Source organism: Protobothrops mucrosquamatus, unplaced genomic scaffold, assembly GCF_001527695.2.
Source record: "Protobothrops mucrosquamatus isolate PMUCROS unplaced genomic scaffold, P.Mucros_1.0 scaffold637, whole genome shotgun sequence".
Taxonomy (NCBI): Eukaryota; Metazoa; Chordata; class Lepidosauria; order Squamata; family Viperidae; genus Protobothrops; species Protobothrops mucrosquamatus.
The window spans coordinates 453,379-467,716 of record NW_015386929.1 but is presented as its reverse complement, the minus strand read 5'-3'; the positions used below and the strand labels follow the sequence as shown (position 1 = coordinate 467,716).

General features: G+C 40.7%; 1 protein-coding gene across 1 annotated transcript in view; it reads right to left on the bottom strand.

Annotated features, from left to right (window-relative positions):
• Positions 1–9,523: 9,523 nt before the first annotated feature.
• TXNDC16 (thioredoxin domain containing 16) overlaps positions 9,524–14,338 on the bottom strand; it is a 36,192-nt gene continuing 31,377 nt past the window's right edge. Inside the window, exons 17-18 of the mRNA XM_015817781.2 lie at positions 12,443–12,632; positions 9,524–9,899 (exon numbers count right to left, since the gene is read on the bottom strand). Coding sequence (XP_015673267.1) covers positions 9,610–9,899; positions 12,443–12,632 — 480 coding nt within the window. The 3' untranslated portion in view covers positions 9,524–9,609. The remainder of the gene's footprint in view (positions 9,900–12,442; positions 12,633–14,338) is intronic.

The following is a 14,338-nucleotide window of genomic DNA, read 5'->3' as shown; positions in this document are numbered from 1 at the left end:
AGTAAGAACAATTTGACTGTGGAACCAATTCCTCAGAGACAGTGGTGCACTTATATAAGACCCCAAGAACCAGGAATAACACATAGGGTTATTTTTGAGTAGTTTTCTTTATTGTTCTTCACTCACCAGTAGACAGATTCTTGCCAGACTAAAGCAATTATTTGCATAACTATAGGTATACTTTGGAAAAAGTTAGGAGGAGCCATTTAACCTTCTGTCAACACTTTGAAGTGTTTCATTAGTCGGAACCTTGACACCTTCTTCCTGCCAACCAAACTTTCCATGTTTTGCTGCCTCCTTGCCCTCTTGAATGCAGCCTCTCCCTCCTGGGAATCCAAAATACATTTCCCCACAACTTCTTAAATAATGGACTGTTTAAATAGAGGCTAGGGGTACATCTGTCATGAATCCTTTAATTTGGATTCCTGCACTGAGTACAGACTTAGACTCTTCAGTGGTCATTGCAATCTTCAGGTTGAAATCTAGAACCAATGAGCTTGTCCCTTTGTCTAGAGCACCATCTCTTTACCTCTCGGCTCCCCCTTCCAGATCCTAAGCTGCAGAAAAATGGGCAATTGTTAACAGTGTGCAGACTGTCTTCAGTCTATAGTAAAAAAAAATGAGGGTAACTACAACAGTGTGAAAAAAGTTTTACAATGCACATAAAAAAAACCAGGGAGACTTTTGATTGCAATGTTGCAGCCACCCTATATGTTATAGGGCTTCCTGCTTTAGTAGGGGTTGGACTAGATGACCTCCAAGGTCCCTTCCAACTTTATTGTTGTTGTTATTATTATTATGTCTGAAATGGTTTAGGATCTCCTGCTTGAGCAGGGGGTTGGACTAGAAGATCCCCAAGGTCACTTCCAACTCTTTTTCTATTATTCTGTTAACCCACATAAATGCAATTAATTTGACACATTTGGGGGTCTGACTTTATGTGCCAAAATCCAGTTGGTAGCATCAAAAACGAAAGTACAAAACACCCACGAGGAAGAGTATTATTTATATTTTGGAGGGTGTATCTCTCTTTTTTCTTCACTTTGTTTGGCCAAATCTGGTCTGTGCATTTACAAATGATGCCATGTTTCTCGAGCACCAGTATTTTTTGCTGCAGTGTCTGGTTCAATTCCCTCCCCCATTAGCCCATCCTCATCACTTCTGCTCTCACTTTGGGGACCAGGATGACTGATACCATTTTGGTAGTGTGAATGAAACAGCTTTTTCTTGGAGGAATCTATAATAATAATAATAATAATAGTAAAGTTGGAAGGAACCTTGAAGGTCATCTAGTCCAACCCCCTGCTCAGGCAGGAAACCCTATACCATTTCGGACAAATGGCTGTCCAGTCTCTTCTTAAAAACTTCCAGTGTTGGAGCATTCACCGCTTCTGGAGGCAGGTTGTTCCACTGGTTAATTGTTCTCACTGTCAGGAAGNTGGCAGCCCCTGAGATATCACTTCTGTTCTGTTCTGTTCCACCCTTGTCAGTTCTGAAGAAGCTTCTTGGATGAGAAGCTAAACATCTTTAAGGGAAAAAACAAGAAAGTCCATTTGCCTTTTAAAAAGCACCTTTGGGACAACCATGACGTGGACGACTGAGAATCTCCATACACCTTCTGGGCAGAATTCTTCTACTTGGTGCAACAGACACAGTCTTGGCTCAAAAGAACATCTATCTGACCATGTAGCACACAGACTTCACATTTCTACTCTCTGTACTGGGTAGTGGTTATAAAGTAATCTGATCATGTATATATCACTGCTATGGCCTACTAGGATATGTGGTAATCTGTTGAGAATGGGACATGCCCTGAAAGCTCCTGAGGACAAATTCTGAATTAATCATTATATCAACTCCTGAATTAATTTTAGAAGACTTTTATAGCCATTAGTTTACAAATGCTTTGCAGAATTTGGCAGATGATCCAAACATGTACTTGGTTTCCAAATGAAATGCTCATTGGTATCAACATGTTTTGCAACTACTCTCATCGGTCAAGCATAACGGATAGCTACCAAATGACCCATTTTCTTACATTTGTGGCATTCTTCCATATTGGCAGAGCATCCTGATTTCTGCATGTCTTTTCCCTCAGTGAGTGCTTCTAGAGTCTATCCGCTGTATTGATAGAGATTGCACTGATAGTGAGACAAGGCTTACATAGGCTTTCCTTTCTATAGGACTGTTTGAATGCTTGGCTGTTTTAGCAACCATCTGCAGCTCCATTAAGATTTCTTGATTCCGGTCCTATCTGGCCTTTGAAATGCTCAGAACAGTTATAATATATGTATTGCTCCTGGCACAATCATTTCTGTCGCTTTTGAAATAATGCTTTGTCCATTTATTTTGTGGATGTCTTGTTTTAATGTTTTTAAATTGTTTTATAATTTTAGAATTGTAAGCCACCCAAGTCACTTCGCATCCTTTCTTCTTGTGATGAATTGTGAGGTAGTGGCAGCCCTAGCCTTCACAGGCATCTGTTCTAGTCACTGCACAACCTATCGCTCTGGGGATCCTTTCAGAATAATACCTGAATCAGCATCCAGCGATGTCAATGTCACTTTGGAAAGTCCTTGAAGAACTGGAAGGTCTTCTCCTCGCCACCAGCAGAGGAGCTTTTAGGAGGCTTCTTTTATAATAAAGATAAAAAGCTTTATTGTGATATAACATCCATCTGTTGGAAGGCAAACTGATAAGGCTGCTCTGTGTCACCTTCTTTCCCCTCAGGGAATTATCATCCTCTAATTTATCTTTATCTTTTGGGGGGACAAGCAGGCATAAGAACCATGGTGGTGCAGTCATTAGAATGCAGTATTGCAGACTAACTCTGCCAACTGCCAGCAGTTTGATTCTCACTGGCTCAAGGTTGACTCAGCCTTCCCTCCTTCCGAGGTCAGTAAAATGTCAACCCAGATTGTTGGGGGCAATATGCTGACTGTAAAGAGCCATGAAGAGGTACTGTATATAAGTCTTAGTGCTATTGCTATATTAACCAATGAAGTGCTACTCTTCAGCCGCTCACCTTTTCTTATTGAAAATATCTCAAGGCCAATGAAGAGTCCAATGGCTTTCAGAGAAATTTGATTTGGAAAGTCAGTGGTTTGTATCAGGGCATGGTCTTAAACCACTTGGTTTTAAAATTTAAACAGAGGGTAGAAAGAGATGGGCAGGCCTGAAAGAGGATATCTGTGGACATATAGTACCCATAGGATCTATATCAGGGACTCTTAGTCTAGAGCAGGGTTAGGCAACCTCGGCTCTTTTATGACTCGTGGACTTCAACTCCCAGAATTCCTGAGTCAGCATAGCTGACTCAGGAATTCTGGGAGTTGAAGTCCACGAGTCATAAAAGAGCTGAGGTTGCCTACCCCTGGTCTAGAGGAACCTGTTAAGGTTTGTAACCCATCCATTTTGTAATTTGCAAAAAGAAGAAAACAGAATTTAAATACTGCGTTTATAAATCTTACAAATGAATGTAAACAACATATTTCACCAATACAGTTCAAATTTTGAACATATAATAAAGTCTTCTGAGTCAAGTTCAGCTTCTAGTGATCTCATGACCACAATCATGTAGTTTTTCTGGCAATACAATGAAAATGGTTTCCATTTCCTTCTTTTAAGATTTTTTTTTTAAAATTCCCAGCATAGTCTTTAGCACTGACATTTTTGGGTGGTATCCCATTTAAATACTAATGAGGTCCAACTCTCAATAAAATCTGTCAGCAGGTTGGGTATCTCTTTTAATGCACTCCATGGATTATTAGTGCCTGACCCCCAAGAACGCCTTTTTATACCCTTTGCTATATATTTTTGTTAACTCAAACACATACATTGGAGATATATTTTTCATTCTTTCCCCATGTAGTTCCATCACATCCTGTGTTATTCAGAAGTCTCTCACCCCTGAGTTTGCTTAGAGCAGGGGTGTCAAACTCAATTTCACTGAAGGCCGCATCACCATTGCGGTTGCCCTGGTGGGTGTGGCCAGAGTGGGTGCAGCCTACTGGGTGGGCGTGGATGGAGTGGGTGTGGCCTACTGGGTGGGCGTGGCCAGTTCCACATCATTCGCATCAAGGGTGCCTATGGGGGCCTGGGCAGGAGTGGGACAGATCTGAGGGTCTCTGGCAGAAGGGGGTGGGACCAGGGCAAGTGCCAAGGCATGGTCCACCGGGGCAAGTGCCAAGATGGCCACCACAAAATAGTACATTGGCTCCCGGCTGGCCTGGGCCAGGGCCAAGGCAGCGGGGGCCGTTCCCTCACTGTTTCCAGGATGGCTTCGCGGGTCACATGAAACCACTTTGCGGGCCGCATCCGGCCCCCGGGCCTTGTGTTTGACATGTCTGGCTTAGAAAGCAGGGAGATGAAGGATAGGAAACTTTTCTCTTATGAATAACTTTAACATTTTAGAATGTAAACTGCTGAGTCTGGTAGTTCATAACATGAATTAAAATAAGCACAGATCTCTTTTAAAAGCTATTTTCTCACTTTGTTGGCTAGAGATTAAGAGATTTGAAATCCAACACATGGGGGAGCTATCAAGTTGGGAAAAGGAACTTAAAGTTTATGATCCAGTGTTCTGGGATCTTAAATTTTAAGGTTTAAAACCTCAGTCAGTCAGTTAAGAAGATGCACGACATATCCATATATTTTCTATTGTTCCCTAAGAGCTTGTAAACACTTTTAAGATTCATCTTTCCAAACATAAAAAGTACTCATATTTTATATTTTATGTGCCAGGCCTTCAGCCAGGCTGAATGACAAAGCTCCATTAAAACTGTCAAAAAGAGTATTGGCCTGAATTTGTATTTTTAAGACATTGGCCTCAATTTTACCAGATAAATCACATTTATGAGGCAGGGCAATAATATAAAAGATAAACAATACAAACATCATAAGAGGGCCTTGACATGCAAAACCACAATGTACCCAATGTGGAATTTTTCTGAATGGCAGGGCCTAGGTTCTTTTCCCCAAGACATCCTTGGCAGTTATTGGTCTTCATTATAATTTACTAACCCTTACCAGAAATACAAGTTCCTATAACTCAGCAATATGCCACATGTTTTGCATTCAGAGAGTTTTGATTCATCCTTCATAATTCCAAGGCACAATGAGAAACATTTGCCTTGAAACCTGGGCCTTTGTTCATACAACAGTCTAAACCACACGCTAGTCAACCAAATTTTGGCTGAATATACTGAGTCTATTTATTCAATTTTTAACCTGCCCTTATTATTTCATAAGTAAAGTATCAAGGCAGCAAACATAGTTAATACTCCTTCCTCCTCCTGTTTTCCCAACAACAATGCTGTGAAGTGGGTTGGGCTGAGCGTGACTGGCCCAAAGTTACCCAGCCAACTTTCATGCCTAAGTCAGGACTAGAATTCATGGTCTCCTGGTTTCTAAGCCATCACTTTAACCACTAGACCAAACTGGCTCTCTAGATTTAACTGTCTGGAGTTAATCCAGCCTATGTTGTTAGCATGAGACAGTGGGTGTCATGAATTAATGCAGTAAAACATGGTTAAGTTATCCATGGGTAAGCATATCATGTGAAGGTAGCACACAATCCTAAACTGTGGTTTAGTTATGATACTGATTAAATCTCAACTACCTGCATAAACATACTAAACCAGGGGTGTCAAACTCGCAACGTATCACGACTTTTCCCCCATTACCAGCAATAGGGTGGGTACAGTTTCGGCATGACGCATCCGGTCCGCAGGCCGGCAGTTTGACATCCCGGTTTACTAAAAACAGTATTTGTGCAATTCACTAAGCCAAGAGCTAAAAAATACTTTACAGGTTAACAGAATGTGAAACCAAGTTGGCAATGTACTAGATGAGCTGTATAGTCTAATAATGCATGCCGGCTGGGGAACTCTGGTAGTTGAAGTTAGATCTTGAAGTTGCCGAGATTGAGAAATTCAGGCAGTGCTCGATTTAGGACCACAATTCAGCCCAACATTTCTGGGTTAGTAAGTGAGACATTTGTTAATTTTGCCCCATTTTACGACCTTTCTTGCCACCATTGTTAAATGAATCACTGCAGTTATTAAGTTAGTAACACGGTTGGTAATTGAATCTGGCTTCCCCGTTGACTTTGCTTGTCAGAAGGTTGCAAAAGGTGACCACGTGACCCCGGGACACTGCAACCCTCATAAATATGAGTCCCTTGCCAAGCTTCTGAATTTGGATCACGTGACCATGGGGATGCTGCAATGGCCGTGTGAAAAAACCATCATAAGTCACTTTTTTCAGTGCCGTTGTAACTCTGAACAGTGCCGTTGTAAGTCGAGGACTACCTGTACTGGTATATTGAATTAATTTAAAGCATTTCTTATATTTCTGAGTTTCAATTTATTGTTTCCTCAGTTTTTATTTAAGATAGTTAGCCAAATGCTACTCTCCCCTCAGGGAAGCTACCATATACCAACCGGTATCCAGCTGTAAAGAAAGCCATGTTCTTTTAAGGTTTAATTCTCCTCCTGCTGTCCCAAAGGGGAGACAACAGAGGCCTGGTCAAAGAAGACCAGCTTCTCAGGAACTGCGTCCTGCTCATTTCCCTGACACCACAGCCTTCATCCAGCTGGCTTCTGGTTAGGGAGAACTGTCATCAATCTTAGTAGAGAACACTGGACCCAAATCAACCCATTAATAACACTGTTAGCTCAGTAACCACAGCTGTAAAGTCAAGCAGCTGGATGGCGGAACAAACATCAGGCTGAGCACATCTATGGAATAAGGAAAATCCTCGTGGATCTATTCCTGCATTCTACTTTCCTTAGCACTTAATGGGGAAGTGGAGAAGGGGGTCAGGAAGTCCTGTGGGGTTGGATGCCCACGGATTCACAGCATAAAGAAAACCCCAAAAGAAACAATCCCTAGCCTGCTTCTCTTGGCTCTTTTCCGACTCATTGTTGAATTGAAGCTGTCCAGATTATGCACATGAGAGGCGCAGTTCTTGGTTGATTCCTCTGGCTTTGCTGCCCTCCCTCTTTAGTATGTTAGTCCATGGAAAAAGCATCCACCAATCAGGGGAGTACAGCAGGATTTGGGGTCGGATTTGGGAGTCTGTCATCTCTAGACTCCTTCTTGTGCCCCTCCTTCAACACTCCAGACCAGAACTGAAAAAGCTTCTTGGATAAGAAACAAAACATTCTCAAGGAAAATAGCAAGCAAGCCCAGTTGCCTTTTGGAAAGGCACCTTTGGTTCCTCAACCTAGGCAACTTTAAGATGTGTGGACTTTTTTTTTTAACTTTTTATTAATTTTCCAATGTTACAATTATATCTTTGAAAAGCAACGTGGTGTCTGAGTTACAATAATTCCATTACATACAAATGTACATACAAAGGTTAGATAAAGGTGATTAAGACAGGGCTTTTCAACCAGTGGTAGGGGTACCACCTGTGGTACATTGGCACCTGGCAGGTGGTACGCGACCATCCTAGAAAAGTGGTAGCGGGGGAGGGGAATGAGCTGAACCGGTGGCAGCACCGCACAAGCCTGAGCAAGAGATGGCTGGAGCTGCAGGGTTGTCAGGGCTCAGCGGAAGCACCAGGATCAGTGCCGCTTTCCAGCTGATCAGCGCTTCTTCGGGGCTGTCAGGGCTCAGCGGAAGTGCCAGGATCAGCGCCAGGCTCCAGCTGGAGCTCGGCGCTGATCCTGGTGCTTCTGCTGAGCCCAGAAGAAGCGCCGATCAGCTGGAATATTGCAACATCTCCAGGGTCTTGTGATTTACATTCAGATGCTTGGCAACTGATTCATATTTATGACGGTCACAGTGTCCCGGGGTCATGTGAAGTGACCAAAACCTGCTGCAACCACCCAGCAGACGGGGGGAATAAAAACCAAACACTTCCCACCCCACCCGCGCTGCCAATCCCCAACAGAAATGCTCACAACAATGAAAACCTCGGACAGGAGGAAGAGCGTCGCTGGGCAGGCAGGCGTCTTGCTCGGCTGTGGCTTGGGGGGCGCTTTTTTCAGTGCCATTGTAACTTCGAACAGTCACTAAGCGAACTGTTGTAAGTGGAGGACTACCTGTTACTTTATCACTTTTTTCCTTTTTTTTTTTTTTGGTCATCAAGTTTTTGACACCTTGCTAGGCGACTGGTGGTACTCAGATGTTGCCATATCCTAAAAGTGGTACAATGGGTGAAAAGGTTGAAAAGCCCTGGATTAAGACATATATATGTTAAGAGTGATGTAACGTAATTAACATGTTTTGATGTAGTGATAAGAATAAAAATTATAAGCTTAAGTATGAGAAAGTGGACATAAGGAAGAATGCTGGAATGGGAGAAATTTTGGTTATTGAATCTATAATATTTGGAAATTATAATGGAAAATAAGAATATTATATTGTATTACTAATCTGTTGATATAGAAGTGAGATAGATAAGATATGTATCCGGAACACTAGATGCTGGGGGGAATTGTGACAAAGGGAATCGGGGTCATTTAAAAATTTGGAAATGATAAATATGAAACGTTTCATTTAAATATCAATGCAAAATTAAAGCTGGGCAAATTCATAAGGTTATTGATGGTCCAAAAGATGGAATGTTAAAATAAATAAGACATATAAAATTATTGATAAATGCAAGAAAGCTATTAAGTAGCTGATGGATAGAATAAGAAGTATACTAATTTAAACAAGAGACCGTATGTATTAAGGGAAAAAAGAGAGGGAATATTGGCTGTAATAGTTGGAGATTTGTATTAAGAATATTTGTATGTAATGGAATTATTGTAACTCAGACACCACGTTGCTTTTCAAAGATATATTAAGATGTGTGGACTTCTTACTGGCTGGGGAATTCTGGGAGTTGAAGCCCACACCTCTTAATCTGCCAAGGTTGAGAAGCACTACTCCAGACTGATAACCTAACCTAAGATTCTTCTATTGTTCGATTCCGTCATTCCACTTTTTCACAGCTTTGTATTAAACTGGTAAGGTCCAAGCACTTACAGTACTGATGGGTTACCAATCTTCTACTGCTAAAACACAGAAGATTCTACTTCACGGCCCCCAATTTCTTAACGGCCAGTAGACAATTCTGTAGATTTGGAACTTACGTAGCCTTATTTTCAAGAAAGACAGCACTGGGGAAACGGCTATTGACCCTTTAAAAATAAACACCAGAGATTCTGTGATAACATATTTCTCATCTTCATGTCCAGATTAGCCTTAAACTCTTGAGATTTAAAAAAATAATTGCTTCCAGATGTGTAAGCATAGGCATCCATGTGCAGCCATCCTGCCTTACTTAAGCGTAATCCAGATGATATCTTTCACCATTTGTTATCCTTCTGTCTTTTCTTCAACACCTTCAATCATTTTTCTTTCCAAAGCAAATGCATACGGCAGAAAAATGCTAAAAAATGCATTTTGGCTGTTTTAGAATCATAGAAGCTTTTGGAGGCCTCCTTCTGTATGAAAATTGGCCCGTTATACCTACGTCACCAACTTTGTGTACATAAGAACTACACAGTTTTCAATAAATGTTTATGAAATATAACTGCTGTCTCTCAACCTCTGCACTGTCCTACCCTCTCCTTCCAAAACTATCCAGAGATCCAACATTACCAGATTGCTTTATAAATCTGAATGGTGCTTAGCCTGCTTCTCCTTTGCTCCCAGATGTGGAACTGTCCTTTGTAAGCCCCTTCCAGTTGGCTTCTTTTGCTTCAGTTCCTCCATGGTGGAGTCCTCTGTGGGCTTCTTTGTCATTGCTGCTTCTGCCTTTTTTTCTTCTAGGATCTCCTCCTGACGGATACTTATACTTTCTTGAGTATAAATAGTAAATTCAGGCAGTGTGGGTTCCATCATACTCAGGAAGTCATAGGCAGGAAGGCGGGGCTTCCACTTTTTCTCAGACAAGGTAGCTAAGAAGAGGAAATGCACACATCAGCAGGTTATCAGATTCCCTAATGCAGCTTTCCCCCATTCGGGCATTCCACAGATATGTGGACTTCAATTCTCACAATTCCCTAGGCAGTTAATATTTCTGTAGTTCAATTTCTAGAGGGAATCTAGATTGTTAAGCTTGACCTCTGATTATAAGATGGGTTAATCTAAACAATATAACAAATTTTGTAGTTCACTACTTCAGAATTCAGTATTTAACAACAGTTGCTTTGAAGAAGTCTGCAAGCCATATATAAAGACTCTGAGACTGCATAGCAGCCACCTACCGATAATAATAGCCATTGTAATGTCCAAATGATGGGATATACACACTGACATCACAATGCAAATCCCACTCTTTGGAACTGTACTGGCATTTCATCAGTTCCTTTCTTGCCCTCCTATAGACCCCTTTGGTGGAGGGTCAACTCAAGGGAGGCTGACCTTGAAGACCATCCAGAAGCTTCAACTGCTCCAAAATGTAGCAATCCAGGCAATGAAGGGCATGCCTCAGTATACTGATGTAAAACCTCTGCTTCACAAGCTGCACTGGTGGCCAGATTGCTTCTGGGTGTGTTTCAAGGTGCTGGTCACTACCAATAAACACTACATGTCATAGGACCTAGTTACTTGAGGGATTACCTGTGGTATGTTCAATCTGACAGGGTTGGTACACTCCAAGTATCATTGATTAAACAATGTCACCTACTGAGATCCTGGGTATGTGCCTTCCCTGTGGCATCACCAGCCTTCAGTTCCCCCTAGAGATTTTAATGGCCTCCACCCTGCTGATATTTCAAAGGATCTTAAATATGTGGCTATCTGTCCACGGCTTTGGACAGAATGACTGATATCCCTTTTCTCCATTCTGTTCCCCTCTGGGTTTATTTTCTTTGCCATTGTTGTTACTTGTGATGTTTTGTGTTTGCTGTACTGTTCTGTTTTTTTAAATGTTGTACCATCGTAAACCACCCAGAGTCATTGGGAATTGGAAGCATATAAATTTAGTAAATTATTATTATAATCCCATCTACAATAATGTTTTTGTCATATGTGTTACAGAAGCATATCATAAGCTGCAAGGACAGAGAGAGTCAAAAGGCAATCATCGGAGATAAAAATAAATGTTTGAAATTTAAACTGGGCCCTTCTGAACATCAGGGGATATGATCCATATCCATAACATGGAGATTGCCATCAAAAAGGCATGCCTCCGAGTTGCTGACAGGATGGATAGCCTATAAATTTAATAAATGAATAATGCCTCTGCCCTCCCCCCATTTCTATAGGCAGATTATGTCCTCCCTCACTGAGAACAACTTGGATTTTTCCATGAAAAGCCATGTTCATATTAACTTAGATCCACAACTAAAGAACAATTACCTGATATTAAAACAAACTCAGAAATATCAGAAATGCCAAATCATGTGTCAAATCACTTGAACAAGAACAAGTTAATTCCCTAGGTGAAAAAAGCAATCTAGGGGTATCATGTGAAGTGGTTGTTAAGCAAGGTTTACCTTCCCGACTTGTACAGCACAGCTGACAAAAAGGCATTCCATTTTTCTTAAAGCAGTCAATTTTCTAATCACTTACAACATTAAAGTGTTCCAGCTTCATTCCACTTTTAAAAACCGAAAACTCCCCAATTGAAAAGAAAGCTGTTCATTTAGGAATGTACAGATTCTTATAGTGAGGATAAAGAAAATAAGAACATCTTAGAAATTGGTTACAAGACCAAAAAAAAAAAAAAAGGAGAATGAGAAAGGAAGGGGGAAGGAAGCAGGAATAAGGGAAAATCCTTAGAGAAGATTTCCCGAGGAGGTATTTGTTTGGCTCTCATTATCCATGGATTCAATTTCTTCCCAGCACTGCTGGGTGTAATGAGAACCAAAGAATTCAACCCACTCCCAGGAAACAATATGCCTTCCTCCTTCTTTGAAGTGTGTTCTTTTTCTTTACAAAGCCCAGAACCTCTTAGAGTGTGATGTCACCTTCACTTGGCGGTTTCTCCCTCTAACTGGATCCTTCACACCATTCTCTGTATCTGTAGCTAACCTTTGTCTAACCCTATCCTGCTCTTATCTGTTACAAATCCTTTTTTCCCACCTGTACAAGCATTTCCGCTAGCAACAGTTTGTGGTTAACTACTTGCTTTCAATTTTGTTGTTCTAAAGTGTTGCAGGCAACTAGCATCCTGTTATGTATCTACAAAATTCTAAAGAAAGGAGAAGCAAAGTGACTGTATTTTTTTCAAAGCCACTTGAAAGCAAAGCATATGACACGGCTTCATTCATTGTACCTATCACTTTGCTTTTAAAGTACTGCCATGTTATTTACTTGGGGCTGCTCTTCAAAAGCATTTGAAAGCTGCATTTGCTGATTTTAGCCTATAAAGTCCTACATGATTTGGCATCATAACTGAGCTTCTCAAGTTCAATTTTATTTAATCTGTCGGAAACAGTGAAAACAAGCTGAATAAGACCAAAGCCTGTTTGATTAATTGTCTCTGACTACTTACCCCTTGGAGCTTCTTGTTTGATCTTTACTTTTTCAATCCAAGCAAGGATATTTGTTTCAGAAATTGACTGGTCTGATGGAAAAACAAAGACATGGCCTCCAGAATGAAGGTTGATCCAGAGGAGGAGAGGCACAGGAGGAACCGAGTTTCCAAAATAAGCTTTCAGAATACTTCTGCCTACAGGTGTGTTCTTACTGGGTTAAAAAGAGTACACACATACACACACACAAATCAATCAATCAATGCTAAAAGAAATGGTACAGATAAGTCATAATTCTTCTGAAGTCAAGCATATCAGAAGAGGTAAGACACTACTAAGAGGTGCCTCCATTATGCTCATTGGCTTGGCTTGCCAATAAACCTAGTCAGAAGATATTTTATCTTTGGTTTTTAACAGTGGTATTTTGGGTGCACAACAGACTTTCCTGGCATCATTCCTGAGGTCTTGTTGGTGATAAATAAATAAACACATTTCTCGTCACTCAAGTCTTTTATATGAACTTATTTAGCCTAGGAGCCTTACAGTTTTAAAACCAATATCTTTATTTTGGCTGTTAATTTTGTTTTGGTGTCCTTTGAAAGTTAACCATATAATGTCATATTTCCAATTTAAATCATTGCAATGTCTGTTTACAGCAGTGTTTCTCAACTTTGGCAATTTTAACATGTAGGGACTTCAAGTCCCAGAATTGAGAACTGGGGAATTATGAGAGTTGAAGGCCACCCATCTTAAAATTGTCAAGCTTGGGAAACACTGATTTAAGATATCTAAAGAACTTTCTTAAACCACAGTGCTAAATCTTAATCTAAAGAATATGTTAAGTACAGGTTGTCCTCAATTAACAACCATTCATTCAGAGACCATTTGCACTTAAGACGGTGCTAAGCAAATGATAGTTATAATGGGTCCTCAGAGTTCAGACTGTGGCAGAACCTCCCTTGTCCCAGAATCAAGTGATCATGATCAAGATGCTTATTCTGACTGTTGCAGCATCCCACAGTCATGTGATTACAATTTGCAACCTTTCCTGCTGACTTTCCACAAGCAAAGTCAATGGGTAAGCCAGCAGGAAATCAGAAGTCATGGTAACGAAGTCCTTTCTTAATGAACAGTGATGATTCACTTAACAATGGTAACCAGAGTCTGTCAAAACCGCAACTGCTAAGCGGCACAGTCATGTAATGCTGCGCTTTATGACTGCATCACTTGGTGACAAAAATTCTGGTCCCAATTACCATCATTAAGGGAGGAGTCCCGGTAACATTTCCTAGTACAAAATTCATATTGCATTATTCACCTCCAATAGGTTTAAACCAATGGGAAAGGCCCACATATAATAATAATAATAATAGTAGTAGTAGTAGTAGTAGTAGTAGTAGTAGTAGTAGTAGTAGTAATAATAATAATAATAATAATAATAATAATAATAATAATAATAATAATAATAATAATAATAATAATAATAATAATAATAATAAAGTTGGACGGGACCTTGGAGGTCATCTAGTCCAACCCTCTGCTCAGGCAGGAAACCCTATACCATTTCAGACAAATGGCTGTCCAGTCTCTTCTTAAAAACTTCTAGTGTTGGAGCATTCACCGCTTCTGGAGGCAGGTTGTTCCACTGGTTAATTGTTCTAACTGTCAGGAAGTTTCTCCTTAGTTCTAGGTTGCTTCTCTCCTTGATTAGTTTCCATCCATTGCTTCTTGCCCTGCCTTCAGGTGCTTTGGAGAATAGCTTGACTCCCTCTTCTATGTGGCAGCCCCTGAGATATTGGAACACTGCTATCATGTCCCCACTCGTCCTTCTCTTTATTAAACTAGACATATCCAATTCCAGCAACTGTTCCTTATATGTTTTAGCCTCCAGTCCCCTAATCATCTTTATTGCCATT